Consider the following 20,473-nt stretch of genomic DNA (forward strand, 5'->3'; position numbering starts at 1 on the left):
GTTCACACAACTAGCTGCCTAGATTCTTTCATCCTTTCCAAAACTTAGCTGATCACACACCAAAAGTCAACTTGGGCAGCTCTAGAAGGGTTTCTTACCCAAGTGACATCCAATGACCAGTTCATGTTTGAAGTCACCGAGCTGTCCCAACTGACCCATTCTGTGGTTACTGCATTTATACTGACAACACGGCACTCCCCACTCACTTTTATACTGGTGGGTCTGCTTCTTGTGACATCTAGCAGTCAATTTCACATTACAGAAGGGTCTCCAGGTACTTTTGATCAGATAACATATTACAACAGAAGTCGTCACTGAAAACAGCGGCTGAAGGGACGACTCGCGTGTAACCGCAGGGGCAGACCCACTCGTGAGTACATGAGGCAGATCGTTGATGTTGTGGATGTGACATTTATGCTAATGTGAAGAGGTTAGCTGGCAGGACAGGTGGGTGAAGAGCTGCACCACACCCACCTCTGTGTTCAAGATGAAAACTACAACATGGGACGAGTGTCTTTAAGTGGTATGTATGCAAAGTATTTTATTGGCCTCCCAAGTCCCAGGTCTTACCCTAATTGACCATATGTAGGAGCACATGTTGATTTCTGAATCCTGCAACTGGAATCCTTAACACAGATGTGGCAAGCATTCCGGACAGCATCATTTTAGGTTTGGTTCTGTGGTGCTCTAAAAGTGGATGTGCTTGTAGACATTATTACAAGAAGGGGTTCCATTTATTTTAACAAAACACCAATATCTCTAGGTGTTCCTGCCCATAAATTTTTCAGCACATTCATGCCTTCAGAGGTTTGTCATTATTTTATTCAATGACTGAAAAATATAGTGCTAACAAAAAGTTTAGGGAGAGGTCTAAATTTAGTCGAATCTGTTTTCATCTATGAAGTGACAGCATTTTAGTCAATGTTTTAAAATATGTTATTAGACATCTTAACCACGGTTTTAAGGTAAAATTTCACTGTACTGTCTCTAATATGCTTGGAGATGGACTGTTTTTCCCATAAAATGTATACTTTCTTGTAAACAGGCAGTCCTACAGCTATGAAATTTTTATTGCCATTTTATTAGAGTATAGCAACCACAAAAATAACTACACAACATATGAAAAAATTTCTAGTCATCTGATCACCTCTCTAACAAACTTTTTTTCCTCCAGTAAATTGTGTGGAAAAATCAGGCAGTTTCACTCTGCAATACACTCTGATTGGCAGCTTTGGGACCTATTCTGACTGTGCTGTTGTTTTCTCCACATCTTATTTGCGACCGAACCAGTGCGAGTGCTTCTGAAACTCTTGTTTCAGACCATTCATTATAACCTCGCTACATTTTTTGCTGCTTTGTGTAACTAAATTCTGTGAAAATGTGGTAATTACCTGTGTCTGAAGATACCATATGGCTAATTATCAGTACATGCAAATGCAGTAACATGTACTGATTACTGCACATAAACCTAATGTGGCTAAAACACTTGTTAGTAATGCAGTGAGACATTTTAAGGAAGCCAGCAATGGTAATTAAGCTCTGCGAAGAGGAAGACCATGCAAAACCCTTTATCATCTGGATCAGAAGATTTTAAATGAGGGTCACAAAAACTTAAATGACAAGTTATAATGATTAAACAATGGAATGTAACAATTTTGTGAAAAGGAAAGTTGCTACCCAGCATATAGTGGAGACGCTGAGTCACAGTTAGGCACAACAGAAAGACTGTCACAAAGATAGCTTTCGGCCAGCAAGGCCTTTGCCAAAATAGACAGCACACACACATACACCCTCACGCAAACGCAACTCACACACCCGACTGCAGTCTCAAGCAACTGTGGTCACACTGAGTGTTAAATGCAGAAGGCAGGAATGATGATTATTAATTTCTATTAAGTAGTTAGATAATTGATGTGTACTGCCAAACTGCACACTGAGTGAGGCCTCAGTTGCCTGAGACTGTGTGTGTGTGTGTGTGTGTGTGTGTGTGTGTGTGTGTGTGCCATCTATTCTGGCAAAGGTCTTACTGGCTGAAAACTGTATTTGTGACAGTCTTTTTGTTGTGCCTATCTGTGACTCAGCATCTCCTCTGGTCTGGTGAGTAGCAACTTTCCATTTCACAAAGTTGTAATGATTTATTTCCTGTTTTGAATATAGAAGTCAGAAATCTCAATATTTCTGTTCTGCAAGCCTTCAGCAAACAGTTGTGGATGCTTTCTAAATGATCTGAGGAAACAGAGATACAAAATTTAGTCTAAAGCTTGATGTGGTGGTTAAAGAAGTCTCGGGAGCATGGTATCTTCTCACATGAAAGCCGCTTTGAACTGCTTTTTAGGCAAAGAATCAGTGTCCAGTGAACAAAAACTGAAAAATTTCTGCCTGCTTGTACCACTATGGCAGTTCAGACCATTGGTGAGTGTGATGATCTGGGCTTCCGTCAGATCTGAGAGTATGGGGCACCTTTCTTTTGTTCAGGAGACTACACACACTATAAAATACTGCTGAAAATGTTGGAAGTCATGCCACCACTGGCTAAAAAATTGCTTAGCGAAAACTTTATCTACCAGCAAGACAATGTCTCACATCACTCCTCTGCTTACACTAACGACTGGTTTTCTAAGCATGGTGTTAAGCTCCTTCAATGGCCAGCAATGGGCCCTGCCCAAACCCTACTGAATACATTTGGAACATGATCGCTCCACATCCAGCCACACAAAAACCTAAGGAGTTTTTATTTTGGTGCAAATTTAGGAGAGCACAACTCCATGCTAAAGCGCACTGCCGGCCACAAATGGACCAAACTGCACAGAGCCACATGTGCAGGCAGCGTGTAGGCCTAGGCTCAGTCTGTCTTGGTTTTGCTTGGTCATCCATGCAAGTACCTGGTACATTGCAACATTTCTTTCATTTCTTTTAGTATTGCAGTGTTGCATTTTTTGGTTGGCATAATGCTCTTCAGTTCGGCAGAATCATGATGTCAGTGCCATTTACACTTAGCTATTTGTTCATGGTATGTAGGAAGCTCAAAGGTCCCATGGCTGTTTTCACTCTACTGATCTAGTGCCACAAGCCATTAAAAATGAATGGAAATGCAGAAGACAGGCATGAGAATTACTGAATCTATTAAGCAATAAGATAATTAATAGCACTGCCAATTTGTTATGGAACGACATTAAAAAAAAGATGTAGTTGACAATAAAAGAGCAAATAATTACAACGCTCAACAGATGAGATTCATAATTCTGTATATCAAGAAGCATTTTGTGCAAACTTTACAGGCATGGAGACTGTCAGTTCCAACAGTTTTTTATGGAAATGAACAAAGAGTATGGAGATTTTATATACTACTGCAAAGTATGTTGGTTAAATCTAGGGGAAAGCCTGGAAGGATCCTTTCTTTTTTTTTTAAATTGAAACTCATTAATGTTAATTTATGAAGGAACAAAAAAGTGCAGGAACCAAAATTTGAGCATCTGGAATGGATCACTGACTTTGCATTTTAAGTGGACTTTACTGGACACTGCCACAGTATCTGCAGCAGGTGAGAAACAACTTATTTCTAATTCAAGGGGATGCATTTAAAAAGAAAATCACATTGTATGAAGGAACAACTTCTGACACATCTCGGTTCCAGGTGCTAGAGAAAACACTGATTTTGAAAAGTTCATTGTGGCCTTGAAAGAGTTACAAGGATACTTTTCTACCCATTTTGAGGAAACTGCCAGTCTTACATCTGTTTTCAAGACCATTGCAATTTCAGTTGAAAATGTACCTGTGCATGTGCAGATGTAGGTGATTCATCTGCAATATAATTCCCATTTTAAAGACAAATCCTATTACGTTAAAGCTGTCCAGCACAACTGCATTGTTTTCCTCGGGTAGTTTCCACATCTCCATAATGAGGTTGCAAAAGTGCTACAATATTTCAATCAACTTGTGTAAAAGATATTTTCTGATTATGAAGGTAAACAAGTCATGATTACAAGGCAACCTGAGAGCGAAAATCTGTGAAATTGTCCGAGTCTGTCCGTATGCTGACAGTTTGTACCAGATAAAAATTATATTACGTCTTCAGTGTGACTTAAATAATAAAATAATACTGAAAATTTGTTTTTGACAATATAATGTAAATGGAGAGACAAAGAAAAAGGCAGCATGGACACACACACACACACACACACACACACACACACACACACACAAGGTTTTAACTTGGTTTCTTCTTCTGGCAGAAGAGTTGAAGAGGAGGGGAGAAGGGTGAAGGAAAAGGACCGGGGAGGTTTAGGGAAAGGGGTACAGCTTCGAAAAGTCACCCAGAACCCCTGATTAGGAAAAACTTACCAGACGGGATAAGAAGGAAAGACTGGCCTTTGGGAGTAGCTTCAAGGGAAAAGAAGGTTTCAAGAAACAGAATGTGAGACTTAATTTTGTTAGTGCAAAAGCATGTTTTCGAAAAGAAAGGCTGTAATGGGATTCATTATGGCAAGAGAGAACGATTTGGAGAGTTAGAAATGCTAAAAATGATAGGTGCAGGATGGAAAAAGATAGAAAAATGGAAGAAAACCTAGGAAAAAATTTGGAAAAAATACACAAAAATTCACACAAGAACCATGAGAATAGACAATGGTTAACAGGAGGCAATGAGTAGGTGAGAACCCCTCACTATAAGAGTGGTCTATATGATAGAAAAGAAGATTGGAAATTAGAAAAAAAAACTTATAAGTCGTGAATGGAGATGAAGTATTTGTGAAATTTTTTAAAACTGGTCAGACAGAAAGAGAAAGTCGCAAGAGATAAGTAAACTAATTTGCTTCAGTCTTCCCTTCTCATCCCGTCTCTGAGGTCTCCCCCTGATCCGGGGTTCTGGGCAATTTTTCGAAACTGTACCCCTTTCCCTAAACCTCTCCAGTCCTTTTCCTTCATCCCTCTTCTTTCTCCTTTGATTCTTCCACCAGAAGGAGGAGACAGACTCCGAAAGCTTGTGTAAGTTAAATCCTTTTGTGTGTGTTTCTCTGCTGCCACTTGGTGAGTAGATTTTTTTTTCTGTACATTTCCATTATATTGAAAATTGTTTTGTTTCTGACCTATGTCGTTGAGGAATATGAAACCAAGTTGTATGTACTGCAATTACACTGCGATCTATGTATGGTGTATTCGCAGTTTCCCCCCCCTTCCCCTTCCCCCAACTCTCAGAGTGTTTTGCGTGGCAGTGGAGGAAGTGAGCAGGCAGGCTGAGAGTTACGGCATGCGAGCACACTGCTTGCAAGCCGAATTCTTGGCTGCTCCTGTCAAAGAGGATCAAGAAGTGATACAAGGCTAAGCAGGCCCTATTAATTATTGAAGCTATTGTATGTAGATTACATAATTGTCTTCTTTTGCTTCATTAAAACTATTTTTTCAAAAGTTTATGGTTTCCAATCCCAAAGAAACCAGGTGTTGACAGATGTGAAAATTACCGAACAATCAGTTTAATAAGCCACAGCTACAAAATACTAACACGAATTCTTTACAGACGAATGGAAAAACTAGTAAAAGCCAACCTTGGGGAAGATCAGTTTGGATTCTGTAGAAATGTTGGAACACGTGAGGCAGTACTGACCTTACGACTTATCTTAGAAGAACGATTAAGGAAAGGAAAACGCATTTGTAGACTTAGAGAAAGCTTTTGACTGTGTTGACTGGAATACTCTCTTTCAAATTCTAAAAGTGGCAGGGGTAAAATACAGGGAGCGAAAGGCTATTTACAATTTTTGCAGAAACCAGGTGGCAGTTATAAGAGTCGAGGGACATGAAAGGGAAGCAGCGGTTGGGAAGGGAGCGAGACAGGGTTGTAGCCTCTCCCCGATGTTATTCAATATGTATATTGAGCAAGCAGTAAAGGAAACAAAAGAAAAATTCGAAGTAGGTATTAAAATCCATGGAGAAGAAATAAAAACTTTGAGGTTCGTCGATGACACAGCAAAGGACTTGGAAGAGCAGTTGAATGGAATGGACAGTGTCGTGAAAGGAGGATATAAGATGAACATCAACAAAAGCAAAACAAGGATAATGGAATGTAGTCGAATCAAGTCAGGTGATGCTGAGGGAATTAGATTAGGAAATGAGGCACATAAAGTAGTAAAGGAGTTTTGCTATTTGGGGAGCAAAATAACTGATGATGGTCGAAGTAGAGAGGATATAAAATGTAGACTGGCAATGGCAAGGAAAGCGTTTCTGAAAAACAGAAATTTGTTAACATCGAGTACAGATTTAAGTGTCAGAAAGTCGTTTCTGAAAGTATTTGTGTGGAGTGTGGCCATGTATGGAAGTGAAATATGGACAATAAATAGTTTGGACAAGAAGAGATTGGAAGCTTTCCATATGTGGTGCTACAGAAGAATGCTGAAGATTAGATGGGTAGATCACATAACTAATGAGGAGGTATTGAATAGAATTGGGGAGAAGAGGAGTTTGTGGCATATCTTGACAAGAAGGGACCGGTTGGTAGGACATGTTCTGAAGCATCAAGGAATCACAAATTTAGCATTGGAGGGCAGAGTGGAAATCATAGAGGGAGACCAAGAGATGAATACACTAAGCAGTTTCAGAAGGACATAGGTTGCAGTAAGTACTGGGAGATGAAGAGGCTTGCACAGGATAGAGTAGCATGGAGAGCTGCATCAAACCAGTCTCAGGACTGAAGCCCACAACAACAACAATGGTTTTTTAAAGCCAAGTCCCACAACTTTCTCTAAGCACTGTACAAAACCTTTTGTGATCACAATCCTGTTTAGAAAATTTGGCTTAAACAATTTTGTGTCTACTTCGGTTTTTTATTTTTCCCTTATTTATTTATTTATTTATTTATTTATTTATTTGCCAGGTTCTGTGGAACCATGTGAGTCAAGGCTAATCCATAATGGAATGAATCAGTAAATAATGAACAGAATGCTGATTAGAAAATTTATAAACAAATGCTTAATAAAAAAAAGTCAAAAGAGTGTACATCATCAATAAATAACACGTTACAGGGAAAAATTCTCCGTTATTCTGAGGAACTCTGTGCAGCATAGAAGGAGTATGTCACAAGGGAATGTTTCAAGTTACATTTGAATATCACTCAATTTTTTTTTCCCCCGCTGTGTTGGAAGCTGACTGAAAACAAAACCTGCTCTATAGTGCACACCTTTCTTTACAATTCTTAAACTAGTGTTCTTCAAGCACCCGTCATTTTTCCATTTAGTGATCACTGAACAAATGTTTCTTACTGAATGGGTCAACACTGTCAACAACTAATCCCATGATGGAGTATTTGTACAGAAATGTCCGAGTTTGAATCCCAAGACACCTGAACAATGGCCTATATGTAGTTGGAAAATAAAAAAGAAGCCTCTAACACAAAATTCACAAAGGCAGCACAAAAATTCCCATACAGAATGATACCGGCATTTACAAAATTTCGTGTGGCACATGCCACAAATTCTACATAGGGCAAACTGGTAGAAACTTCAAAATTAGATACAAAGAGCACACCAGAATCAGTGAAAACAATCCATCCACATTTTTTCAACATTTACAAACAGAAAAACATGACATAAAACCTGTAAACGAAGCACTATGAAATCCTCCATATTACGCAGAAGGGAACATTCGTGAACATTCTCAAGGAAACAGGTATATATTCACATGCATACGGCAACCTGACAAATTTACTGAACGAAGAAACTGACCTAAAGAACAAAAGGTACACAGAAAACTTTGTTCACACTATAAGAAAAGGGGTAAAGTAATAAATCAGAGATGCTAAATAATACATATCTGTGGTAAAAGCGATAACAACATGACTAGTGTAAAACAGAGACATAAAACCAAGATAAATCAATAACAAAATTATTAAAAAAAAATTAAAAATGTAGAATAAAAATCTCAAATAAAACCGATACAAACTCTATGCAAAAACATAATTAGAACCAAACCTATAAAATTAATAAAAAAACAACTGAATTTCACACATCACTTATTTATAATGGTAACTACTTTAAAAAAATGTAATATCACTGAACCACAGTCATCCAAGCTGTCAGAAAAGTAGCATATATGGAAACCAAGTAAAATCTGATATACATCCGTGTACAGCCAAGAGAGAGTAATAATTCTAAAAAAGACAGCGCAGGACAGCAACAATGTTACTTGTAGGGTAAAAACACTTGATGATGTATTATAGTTTTTCAGATCATAGTTACAAGACCACTACATTAAGACCATTGCTTACTTATGCATTTACAGAGCACCCAATGATGACAATACGCTGAAATGGACTCATCGTGTATGATATAAAATATAAACAATTTACATAATAGTGCAGCTGGCTATTATTCATAATTATAACGTCATATAATGAATCCTCTACAATATAATAATGATCAGTAATTAAGGATAAAAACAAAAATCACAACACAATGATTAGGTCTAACTTTTATCTGGGAATCAAGATATAAATAATGATGCACTGATGATGGCTCAGACTTTCTGAAACATGTTTGGACAAAAAGACCGAGAATAGGTATGTTATTATACGATAGGCCTAGCTGGGCAATGAATCCACCTTCTTCAGTGTGAATGCACAAATATGTCCAACCTCCTACAGGCATCTCGGAAGAGCCAATATGGAGGAAATGGAAAAGGGTTGCGGATAGGTGGCGATCGATGGAAATATGGATCGGTCATGAGGCGAGTGATAGTCCATGCAGCTGCGATAACGCTGTATCCCGAAGAGCACAGTGGTTATGGCACCAGTCTAGTAAACAGGATATCCTGGATTCGAATCGCAGTCCGGTGCACATTTTCACTTGTAGCTGCCGACGCCATGTGATGTCCCAATGCAGCTGACAGCAGTGATCCCTTCCCTTCCCTTTCCTTTCCTTTCTTCCCCTCCCCACCTTCAATTTACATATATGTGTTTTATATGAGCAGATGGAACCAAATCTTACAATAGACTTATCAGTCAGTACCTGACTGACACACTTCCAGCTGTCGGCGAGCTGCAAACAGCAACTGTTCTAAACAACAACTCGTGGTCATAATAAGGTTATTCCAGGGTGTAAATGTGGCATCATTTTTTGTGCTGCTATGAGATTGGCCAAATCAAAGAGTCTACACATGCAGGTAATTAAGTATGTCTTACATAGGGCTGGTGCTTCACAGACCCGCCAGGGCCAGGAGGTCCAGCTGTCGGCCCGCCCCCACTGTAAAGCTGCTGCTGGTGGGGCAGTGGTGGCATCACTTCCCCCTCTGGAACTGGTGGTGGCACACCAGCAGCAGCCTGGCGGTACTCCCCGCGCCTCGACAGCCGCGGCGGGCTCGACGATCGCAACGAGTTTGATCGGGCTACATTCGAAGTTTTCGGAATGCCACTCAGCCGAGGATCACCACGAACGATTGTCTGAAGAATGAAAGTGAACACAATTAGTTGACTTCAATATTTAAATACCAATATAAATAAGGCCATTAAAGTAAGAAGTGAGGCAAGTCACTATAAGCATGCAACTAGCAAACAATTGGTGAAAGTCAGAGGGCAAATCGAAAGGATTCGAGTAACAGGCAATTGTCAGAGAGAAATATTTTAAAGCAATTAGCAAAGAAACAAGTTACATGGCAAATTATCAAATGGATGAGCACATATTTTATTTGTAGCAACAACCAAAAATGTTGGAGACACATGGCGAAAAATTTCAGAATATACTTTTCTAAAATAGTTTTTACTGAAAAAAAAGTTATTTGTGCAATAGGACAAATAATTTTTTACTGTTTAAATCACTAGGAGTAACACACAAAATAATGAATTTTAACAAATACTGACAACATAGAATGTTACATGCCCACTGAAATTCCTTGGGCTTTCAACTAAAATAGCTTAGTGTTAAAAAACAACAGGTTTATGTAAGCATCCATAAAATACTTCTATTATGCAGATGGTACACTATGCTAAATATCAACCACACATACAATATTAAAATGACGGACAAAAATTCGTGTAACAATTTGTTTTCCCAGAAATGGTTGCAATGTATTAGGTCTGACATTTTTTTCCAGACACACCAATACCTATTCCTCCCGTGAAGCAGGAACATTGGACCCAATGGAAGAGCCTAGGTGTCCTCAATAAGCAACATTCCAATTTCAATAATGTTGAGCCAATTTTTAAAACACTTAGTATCGATGAATATTCATCAGTCTGGATGCAGACAGTATTCATTTGCTTCACAGGTTCACAATGCTGACACAATCTGTGAGCTGTTCTATCTGGGAATGCGCGACAGGTAGAGGGAGAGGTGCGAGTTGGACATCAGATAATTTTTGGAAAAACAAATTTTAAGACAACTGGCAAAAAGCAAGTTATATAGCAAAAGATCAGTGGGATGAGCAGTTAATTTATTGTTAGCAATAAGGAATAGCTCAATTTAAGCAACCAATGAGAGAATGGTAGGCAGATGTGTTTTGTAGCGATGATATGATAGCAATGTCTCATGTCCCAGTAACACCATTAACAAACCTTACATTTAGAAAGGGACATATTGGAACCTTCGTCAGTTGCCATGGAGCTTTTAAAGCATGGCTACTTTTGTAGTGATAACATAAGCTAACCTCTCATGTACTAATACAGCCCCTTTGCCAACCTGTGAGATGCAGTTGGTTGTGATCGACTCACTGGCATAAACAACCAGGTGTCATATGCAACACCCCTAGTAACAACCCATAGGTACTATGTACCTACTCACTGAGCTTGATGTCTGACCTATACTAGAAACCCTGTTTTTGCCTAAACTTCTGTTACAGAATGAAGTTCCTCAGAGCTTTCCTCCACTGATCTGACACTAAGCTTATGATAGCACTCCTGTTCCTGACTTCATAGCTGTATGCTCTCACCACATGCTATCAGCGAAAGTTTGAATAACACTGTGTAGTAAAAACACAAAATCAACTTAACCACAAATTCGAAAGAGACAAAAGGTAAGCACTCATCAAATAGGTGAAGCTCTGAGCAATTGACAGCAATATAAACAGAAACAACTGCTAAGCTTTTGCACAATGATCTTCCTCAGAGAGAGAGAGAGAGAGAGAGAGAGAGGGGGGGGGGGGGGGGGGGGTTATCAACTGGTCAGTGGTTCAAACACAGTGCTTTGGTAATGGCAGTATCCGCTAACTTTTCCTGTCCCAATGCCTTGGGAGGTCCAGTAGCCCTGTAATTCTCAAAGCCTAGGGCATAACTGTAAAACCTGTTGGAATTTATACAATCAATAAAAGTGGACTTACAGTACACCCAGCTATTCTGTTGGATGCTGCAGTTGTTCACTGTTTGCGTGATGAATGATGAGAAGTGAACACGATGAATCATAAATCAGTTGTCAGCAGATAATCAACATGCTCGCTCATAATTTCCAAAGTTGTACAAATAAATGTACCTGGTATGAAATTTCCTGGCAGATTAAAACTGTGTGGCGGACCAGGACTCGAGCTCAGGACCTCCCGAGTTTGAGTCTCGGTTCGGCACACAGTTTTAATCTGTCAGGAAGTTTCATATCAGCACACACTCCGCTGCAGAGTGAAAATCTCATTCTGGAAACATTCCCCACGCTGTGGCTAAGTCATGTATCCGCAATATCCTTTCTTCCAGGAGTGCTAGTTCTGCAAGGTTTGTAGAAGAGCTTCTGTGAAGTTTAGAAGGTAGGAGACGAGGTACTGGCAGAATTGAAGCTGTGAGGATGGGTCGTGAGTTGTGCTTGGGTAGCTCAGTCAGTAGAGCAGTTGCCCGCGAAAAGCAAAGGTCCTGATTTCGAGTCTCAGTCCAGCACACAGTTTTAATCTGCCAGGAAGTTTCATATCAGTGTACACTCTGCTGCAGAGTCAAAATCTCATTCTGGAAATGTACCTGGTAGCTTGTTCTATTGCGTAAACTGTCACTATTTTCAGCAAACTCATAAATAAGACATACAAGTAGGTTATATGATGAATGTGTATCTTGAGCTACCTTATATGTTGATATAATATGACAATCTTATTTTTGTGCTCAGATTCATTGCTTTCACCAACTTACAAGCAAACTGTCACATTCCAAACTGTCCTTGGCCAAGCGCTACATTACTGGTCAATCCGTCAGCATGCACAGTTTTTTTTTCCCCAGCCACAATAGTTGGCTTTGCCAACTCAACCAAATTAATTCACACATTCCAACCTAACCTGTACCTTGGGTTACTCTGCAGGACAGCCCCTCAGCACATCTACTTTTCTCCTCATTCTCCATATCGAAAACCAATGTAATCACATCACATCTTCTCCCAAATCATGCCATTCAGCAATTCTCACCGGCTGCCGTACACTATCACCTGAACACTTACAAGCAACAAAAACAGCAGCATGCAGCATAAGAGCCTCATACATCATATGTGGACTGTAGCTACACAACCTCATGTTCCAAAGTAATCACGACATAAATCAAGAAGTACAGATAACCGTGAATAACAACAAAACTTCGCATTTTCATACTAAAAATTCCATGCCTGTTGTTTTGCCTATTGTTGTGTATCAAACTAGCTTCAGATTGGCTACAGGAAAGTGAAATACCACCAACATAAAGCAGTAGAGGGTAAGTGTTCTTATCGGAAATGGTCCTCTCTTTTGCTTCAGGCCCCCAAACAAAGCATGGTTCACTGAACTGTTTAGGTACATGAAGTGTTTCAGATTGGCTTGGACTGTGTGATGGTTTGTTATACTTTACCACAAGCACAAAACAATAAAATAAGTTGCCACCTAAACACTCCTTCTTGTACAATGATTGCTTCTTACTGAATACCTGCTTCCCATTAAGTATTATTAATCAGGGTCCAGTTAGTCAGTGCCCTTAATCCGTATGCCTTCTTTCTCCAACCTGGTTCAGACTTCACCTTGTTTATTCTTCTTTATTTGTCCAAGAGTCATTTTAGTACACAGTTGGTACATGTGATATAGGAAGGTGGTAAACCTAGTTAATTTACCATACAGTAGTCATTTTGACTACATTGTTGACAAAATCAAAATGCATAATAATGTAGTTTGGTGTAGTACGTTGCTTCTATATGTGATAATAGCAGTTATTAAGTGCGATGAACATGAGAAGCACAGCATAAACTATATTATAAATTGACAATTAGTAAAATTTGGCAAATGAGGTTTACAAATTATGATGCTCCATAAATTCAGACAAAGAATAGAAGCAATGGTCATGCAAGAACTGTTTTAACTTTATTTTAAATGCATTTAATGTTCGTATGCATTTTAGGTAACAAGGCAAATGGTTGTATAAGGTAGCTTCAGTATGATACACTCCTCTTTTGCATAAGTTTGTATTTACTGTGTTCATACGTAGGTTCATCATCTGCTTGTTTCATACATGTGTATATCATACTTGTGTCTGAAGAGATTTTCCTTTTTTTAAATGCTCCCTTTTGTGAAAATTAGTATTCCATTTACATACAAGCAAGGCAGAGGCTATATTTTGAGAGGTGTAAATGGGATTCTACAGGATTCCTTGCCTTTAATTTGTTTTTATCACCCTGATAACCTTTTTCTGTATTTTAAATGATTTTGTAGAATTTGTGAAATTCCCCCCAAAAATTTATTCAGTACATACGTATTGACTGTATACTATAATGGTACATTGTCAGTACTAATGAGCAGTTTGTATTCTGAGTGGGGATCCTAACAGCATATGCTGGTGAATTCGGTCTCTTATTTAACTTGTTTAGGTGCACCTCCCACTTTTTTGTTTCAGTGTCTTTGTGTTTTATTTCTGTGATCTGCTGATGATTACTGAGGTATGACTGAAGCCACCTTTCAGACTAGCCTCTAATTCCACAATTACTTAATTTACGTAAGAGAATGCCATGACCAATAACATCAAAGGCTTTACTTGCATTCAGAAATATCCCAGATACATGTTGCTTATCATCCACTGCTTTTAATATTTTATTTAAGAAGGCAAAATTTGCTGTCTGAGTTGACTTTCCAGCTCTGAACCAATGTTGGGAGTCACTTATCAGCTTCTCTTTATTTAAGAAGACTTAATCCTTTAAGGAACCTTTTTTCCATAATTTTGCTGAATCCTGACAATACTGAAACTGGCCTATAATTAGTAATATCACTTTTTGCACCCTTCTTATGCAAAGGTGTTACTTTTGCAGTTTCTGGATTATTTGGAAACACACCACTCTCAAAGGATGACTTTACTATGTCTGTTAGCGGTTCCACAATAAATGTTGTGTTAGCTTTGATAATAGCATCTGGTATCTCATCAACACCCACTGAAATTTATTAGGTAATTCTTTTAGGATTCTTACAGTTCCTCAGGAGTTGCTGGATACATGAATAATGTGTTTGAATGAATTTTTTGATCTGAGTTACTGGCTGGCTGTTTGCCATGGCATGCTATATGAGAGAAATAATAATTGCTGAAGCACTAGCCACATGTTTGGGGTCAGTTAGTTTATTTTTATTCATAATCAGCTCTACATTACTGTGAATAACTGCCCTGGTGCCCATTTTTTTCCTTATAATTTGCCAGGGTGCTTTAGTTTTATTCTTGAAATTACACAATATTTTGTCATTTTCTAGTTTTTTTGCTTTTGAAATAACTCTTGTTAGTATTCTTATGTATCTTTTGAAATATGTAATAAAGTAAGGATTATTATTATTATGCTTGGATTAATCTTACAATCTCCTTTTATTTTGACATGATATCCTCATCCCTTTTGTAATCCACTTGTTTGCTTTCCAAGTAGAGTTAAATGTAGTTATTTTCTTGGGAAAAGTCATTTTAAAAAAAAGTTTGAATGCAGCCATATCATATTTCTTATTGGTATTGTTACAAGTCGTATACATCTTTACAACTTATACCCTTTAGGAGAGAACAAAACTATTCCACCCTTTTTTTTTTTTTTTTTTTTTTTTGAAATTCCTTATTGTGTTTTGTATTATATGGGGAACTGAGTGCCCTGAAATATTCATTTCAAGAACTTAAGCATTGTGATCACTAAAACCTGTGTTTACAACTTGTTTGTTATAGGTATATTTGCACGTAATTATAAAGATCTGATCAATGATAAATGCAGAGGTTGGTGTTTCTCAAGTTGGTTCAGTTACAGTTCCACTGATGTTGAACGATTGTAGTAGATTTATAATGTCATCTCTGAATTTATTTAATTTCTAGAAATCACTATTAAAGCTCTCCCCCCCCCCCCCCCCCCTCACCTCACCCAGAGAGTGAATTTCTTCTGAGAGTTAGTCCATAGGATTGTAAAACACTTTTCTGCCTCCATCTGGTGACCTGTTTACACAAACAATAACTGTATTTTGCCTTGGTTGGTTGGTTTGTTTGGGGAAGGAGACCAGACAGCGAGGTCATCAGTCTCATCGAATTAGGGAAGGAAGTCGGCCGTGCCCTTTCAGAGGAACCATCCCGGCATTTGCCTGGAGTGATTTAGGGACATCACGGAAAACCTAAATCAGGATGGCCGGAAGCGGGATTGAACCATCGTCCTCCTGCATGAGAGTCCATTGTCTAACCACTGTGCCACCTCGCTCGGTATTTTTTGCCTTGGTAATTCACCTATAGAGTGTTCTATATCTTTTTCACAGGACAGTTTATAGTGTTAAATAGTTACACTATTGAATTCAATATTTTCTCTAACATATACACAGGTACCCCCATGAGTTGATAATTTCCTACAAAACATGCCTGCAAGTTCGAACAGAGGAATGTATGTTTGCTGTAATATATCTTGTTTGAGCCAGTGTTCTGTAAAGTGTAGTACAGAAATATCACTTAGGTCATTTAACATTATTTCTATTTCATTTAGTTTATTCAAGAGTGATTGAACATTTTGATGGAGTAATTTAAAATTAGGTGTAGGGAGTAAATCACTTCTCACTGGACCACTTATCTCACAATTTGAGCTAGTGTACTTAGTGGGGAAAAATCCTAATGTTTTGCAGGGCTGGCATACATGGTGTTTGACATATGGTTTGCTGGTTCGCTATATGTGGGTTCCTGCCTTTCTCCTGTTAAAATGTTCCCGATTTCCACTTCTTTTGTCCTTTATCACCCATCTGTCCATTAATGACTGCCTTGCTGCTGCATTTGATGGCTTGAAATTTAACCTTTTAAGTGTGTTGTTGTGACTTTCTTTGAGGTTTTTTGTCATATATTGCTCCATAACTGTCTGTTTTTTCATGGGTGGCACTTTCACTTCAAAACTGGCACTTTTTATCTGATTGTCCATTTGCATATGAGTTTTCCCTATACTGGTACTTCGTTTTTCAGTTTTCACCATGTGTATGAAAGAAGCAAGCCTATTACAAATGTGAATCTTTCCTTGTTTGTTTAGATGCAAACGATGAGTTGTATATTCATTTCTTTTCAGACGTTCAATTTCGAAATTCACAGATAATCTCTTCGTACATACACCTGTGGCAGTGTTGATTTTTTTCTAACATAATGTGATTTACAGATGTGATTTTTTCATTTAGACCCTGTGCGTCATGTCTAAGCGGTATTGGATGAATTTTTACGTTCGTTTCATGCATCACTTTACATATATATTCCAAGGAATCTATCATGTTCTTCCAAAATTCTTCCATACATTTTTCAGTATCATTTGTGCCACCAATAACAATTCACATATCGTTAACAGAGAAGTTATCAGTTAATTTGGCTGAACTTTTAACCTAATTTGAACTGTAGTATACTCCCACAGTTTCTGCCATGAGTGTCACTTAAAATAAGCACTTTTTCTCCTTTCCTAGCAGTTGTTTGAGGCCTAACACATTGTAAGTTTTCACATGAATACAGGCTGCAGATAATGCTGCTGAAAATTAACTTCTTGTTCTCATTCACTCCACCACATTTATAAGAAGTGAGAATCAATTCATCTTCTTATATTATCTTCAAAATTACAACTCAATATGTGATAAAGGAGGACAGCTACTAATTCATATACTGCCTCTCTGTACTAAGTACATAACAGTTCTGATATTCAAGTTAGTAATTAACCATTACAGTACATTTATCATCTTTGAAACTTCGTGTTCTTAGATTTCACGGGGGCTCTTTCTTCTGCACCACCCGCTCCATGGAACTCCAGTCTCCACCTCAGCAGGTAGGATCTTCTGACTGCTACCCACTTTTTTCTGTCACTGGATCGTTAGCACTGGTATCAGCACCTACGATTTAAAACAGCTCCCAACAGTGGGGTGCTCACCACTTATTGACTACTCCCAGTCATAAACATATCTTCTTTGACATATGTATTTAAGGAAGTGATACCTCTCATTCAAGGAATGGGCTGTACCACTACATATGTACATTACTGTAATCACTCATCCACCTAAGTCACGGAGTGTTATACAACGGCACATCACCCAACCACCACAAAATGTCTCAGTTGGCATTCATCTAGAGCATCTAACCATATAGCACTCTGTAGCTCTATAGCAATTATTCCTTGCAGTGTTGGTATTCCACTGACAATGCACTCTCACTACAGAAAATGCAAACAATTCACCCCCTCTCCTGTCCACCCCCGGTAGTTGAGTGGTCAGCGTGACAGACTGTCAATCCTAAGGGCCCGGGTTCGATTCCCGGCTGGGTAGGAGATTTTCTCCACTCAGGGACTGAGTGTTGTGTTGTCCTAATCATCATCATTTCATCCCCATCGACGCACAGGTCGCCGAAGTGGCGTCAAATCGAAAGACCTGCGCCAGGCGAACGGTCTACCCGACGGGAGGCCCTAGCCACACGACATTTCATTTACCCCCTCTCCTGCATGGCCAAAGCAAAGCAAAGCAAATCAAATCAGAGGCCTTCTAGGGCCTCATTCATATGCTTCCTTAAGCTCATGAACCAGCTCATCACATGACACAACAGGAGCACTCCTAGCACAAAAATTCAAAACTATAGTGCCTGTAACATTAATGTTTGTTGAGTAACATACTGTTATGAATGGCACTTCTTTCCCATCAAAACATGCTTGCAAATTATGCCTCGAAACTCATACTTTTGAGAGTAAACTCGTGTTACCCCCTTCTTCAGATGTTTACATTTATTAAGTGTTGTAAACATTATTTTTTTTTTTCCTTTTGGCAATTAACAACAGCTGTGTATAAAAACTTCCATTGCAAAATTCTAGAATGCTGTTAGTAAATAAACAATGTTCACAACAAGTAAATAAATGTAAACATTCGAAGATAGGGTGCCAAGCATCCTGAAATGTCATCTTGGAAAAATAAATGCTTATACAAGCTACTGCTTGCAACTAATTCATCATAAATCACCTTCAGTTTCAACAGTTTCCGCATTCTAATACATTCGCAATGGACTACAATTATTTACTGTTGTTAACAGGAGAAAGAGCAGAAAAACAAAATATGGCACTGTATCAGGCAGTCCCATTCAACAAGCAATTTGGAGTAAGTTAGCAATTTTCAGCCATGGGCAGGTCATTGGAGCTACTTAAAATTTAGTGTGTTAATATCCACAAACACTATTAGTAAGCATGTATTAAATATATGTGCAAAAATACTCTTAATGACTGACCACATGTACATGGGCTGTTTCTGCAATACTAAACGAATTAAGCCATCAATTCTTCGTTCATTTTAAAAAGTTTTAAAGTCTGAATCACCAGTATGCAGAAATATGTCACAAGCAGAGTACAATGCAAGCGTCTCGCTCTCCCATGAATTTCTTCTGCAGGTCTGACTGAAACTGATCATGGGCCAAATTTTGCCCACAAGCCACCTGTTGCCCACTCCTGTCCTAAGCAGTCTGATCAACCAATTTTTTTTTTTTTATCCCTGACTCAGTGAGTAAAACACATACTGATAACGTGCCAATCTGCTTCCACTGGTGCTCAGATGGGAAATACATCTTGGACATCACATGGCAGATATCAAATCCTGGAAGTTAAAAGCGAGCACCCTCCCTGAGGCACTAGATCTGAGATGTAAATACCACACCAGGTAATAGTTTTCTCTTTGTTTCTGTGTAACATTTAACTTCAGTAGACAATTTTGGTGGTGATTCTTTCTTCTAATCCTTTAATCATCATTTAAACATATCACAACCTCAACAACAATCACTACCACTACCACCACCACCACCACCACCACCACCACCACCACTGAATGAAGGAATCTAGATTTTTCCATGTGTTCCCAGCTTAATCTAACCTAAGCTATACAAATATATATCACATCCACATATTTTATGTTATTATTAGGCCATAATACCTGTTTTTTATGTCTTGGGATTGAACAAATACAGTACCAGATCAAAAGTATCCAGACTCCTACCAGTGCACATTAATATGGAGTGTGTCCACCATTTCATCTTTATGACAGCTTGAAATCTTCTGGGGCTGTGCTGAATGAGATATCCAAATGTCAGAGGAGGAGATAAGTGTTTAACATCCCATTGACAATGAGGTCATTATAGAGGAAGCACAAATTTGGATTAGAGAAGGATGGTGAAGGAAAGCAGTTGTGCCCTTTCGAAGGAACCATCCCAGCATTTGTCTTCAGCAATTCAGGGAAATGACGGGAAAACCAATTCGGGATGGCTGGATGTGTGTTGGAGCCATATTTTACCCGAATCCAAGTCCAGTGAGCCAACCATTGCATCTGTAGAGGAATTCCAGCCCATTCTTCCTAAAGAGCTGAAACTGGAGAAGGTAGTGATGCTGGACACTGCAAGGGTGATGTTCTAAATCATTCAGGTTGGGGCTCAGGGCACACCAACCCACTTCAGGAATGTTACAATCATGGTCTCCAAATTATTCCTCTACTGTACACAGTACACAATGTCAAAAAGGTGTCCATATCGTTTAGCATTTAGCATTTCCTTAAGTGCTATAAGGAGATCACAGCCTAACTACAAACAACAGCCTCACACTGTAACTCCACCTCCCCCCTAGTTCACTACTGACACTACACATGAAGGTAGATAACATTCTCCAGGCATTCACCAAACCCAAACCCTTCCATCAGATTCCCACAGGCTATAATATGAGTCACTACTACAAATTTCTCGTTTCCAGTCATCCATTGTGCACTGGCACTGCTCTTTACGCTACTTCAAGCACTGCATGGCACTGACTATAGAGAGGAGTGGTTTATGAGAAACTGTTCAATGGTTGTACCCCATTCCTTTGATCTTCCTAAGCACAGTGTTGGTAGCACTTTGGAATTCACAAGTGATTCATTCTATTGGTTTCATGTGATTTCTTACAACTGCCCTCTCCAATTCTCGATGGTCCCTGTCCGTCGTCGTATGAGGTCTACCTGGCCTGGGTTTATCTGTGACTGTTCCTTCAGGGTTACACTTCACAATGACATCTACATCTATATATGAATATAGTAACTGTTCTCAAAAGAACAGATACCATTGATGGCCGTGCAGCTTCTC

The 20,473-nt window shown here is 38.8% G+C and overlaps 1 protein-coding gene across 1 annotated transcript in view; it reads right to left on the reverse strand.

The window, feature by feature from the left end:
- LOC126291989 (serine/threonine-protein kinase PAK mbt-like) overlaps positions 1 to 20,473 on the reverse strand; it is a 97,118-nt gene that overhangs the window by 54,241 nt on the left and 22,404 nt on the right. The window contains exon 2 of the mRNA XM_049985762.1: positions 9,164 to 9,421. Coding sequence (XP_049841719.1) covers positions 9,164 to 9,421 — 258 coding nt within the window. The remainder of the gene's footprint in view (positions 1 to 9,163; positions 9,422 to 20,473) is intronic.

The sequence above is a fragment of the Schistocerca gregaria genome, chromosome 9, assembly GCF_023897955.1.
Source record: "Schistocerca gregaria isolate iqSchGreg1 chromosome 9, iqSchGreg1.2, whole genome shotgun sequence".
Classification (NCBI taxonomy): Eukaryota; Metazoa; Arthropoda; class Insecta; order Orthoptera; family Acrididae; genus Schistocerca; species Schistocerca gregaria.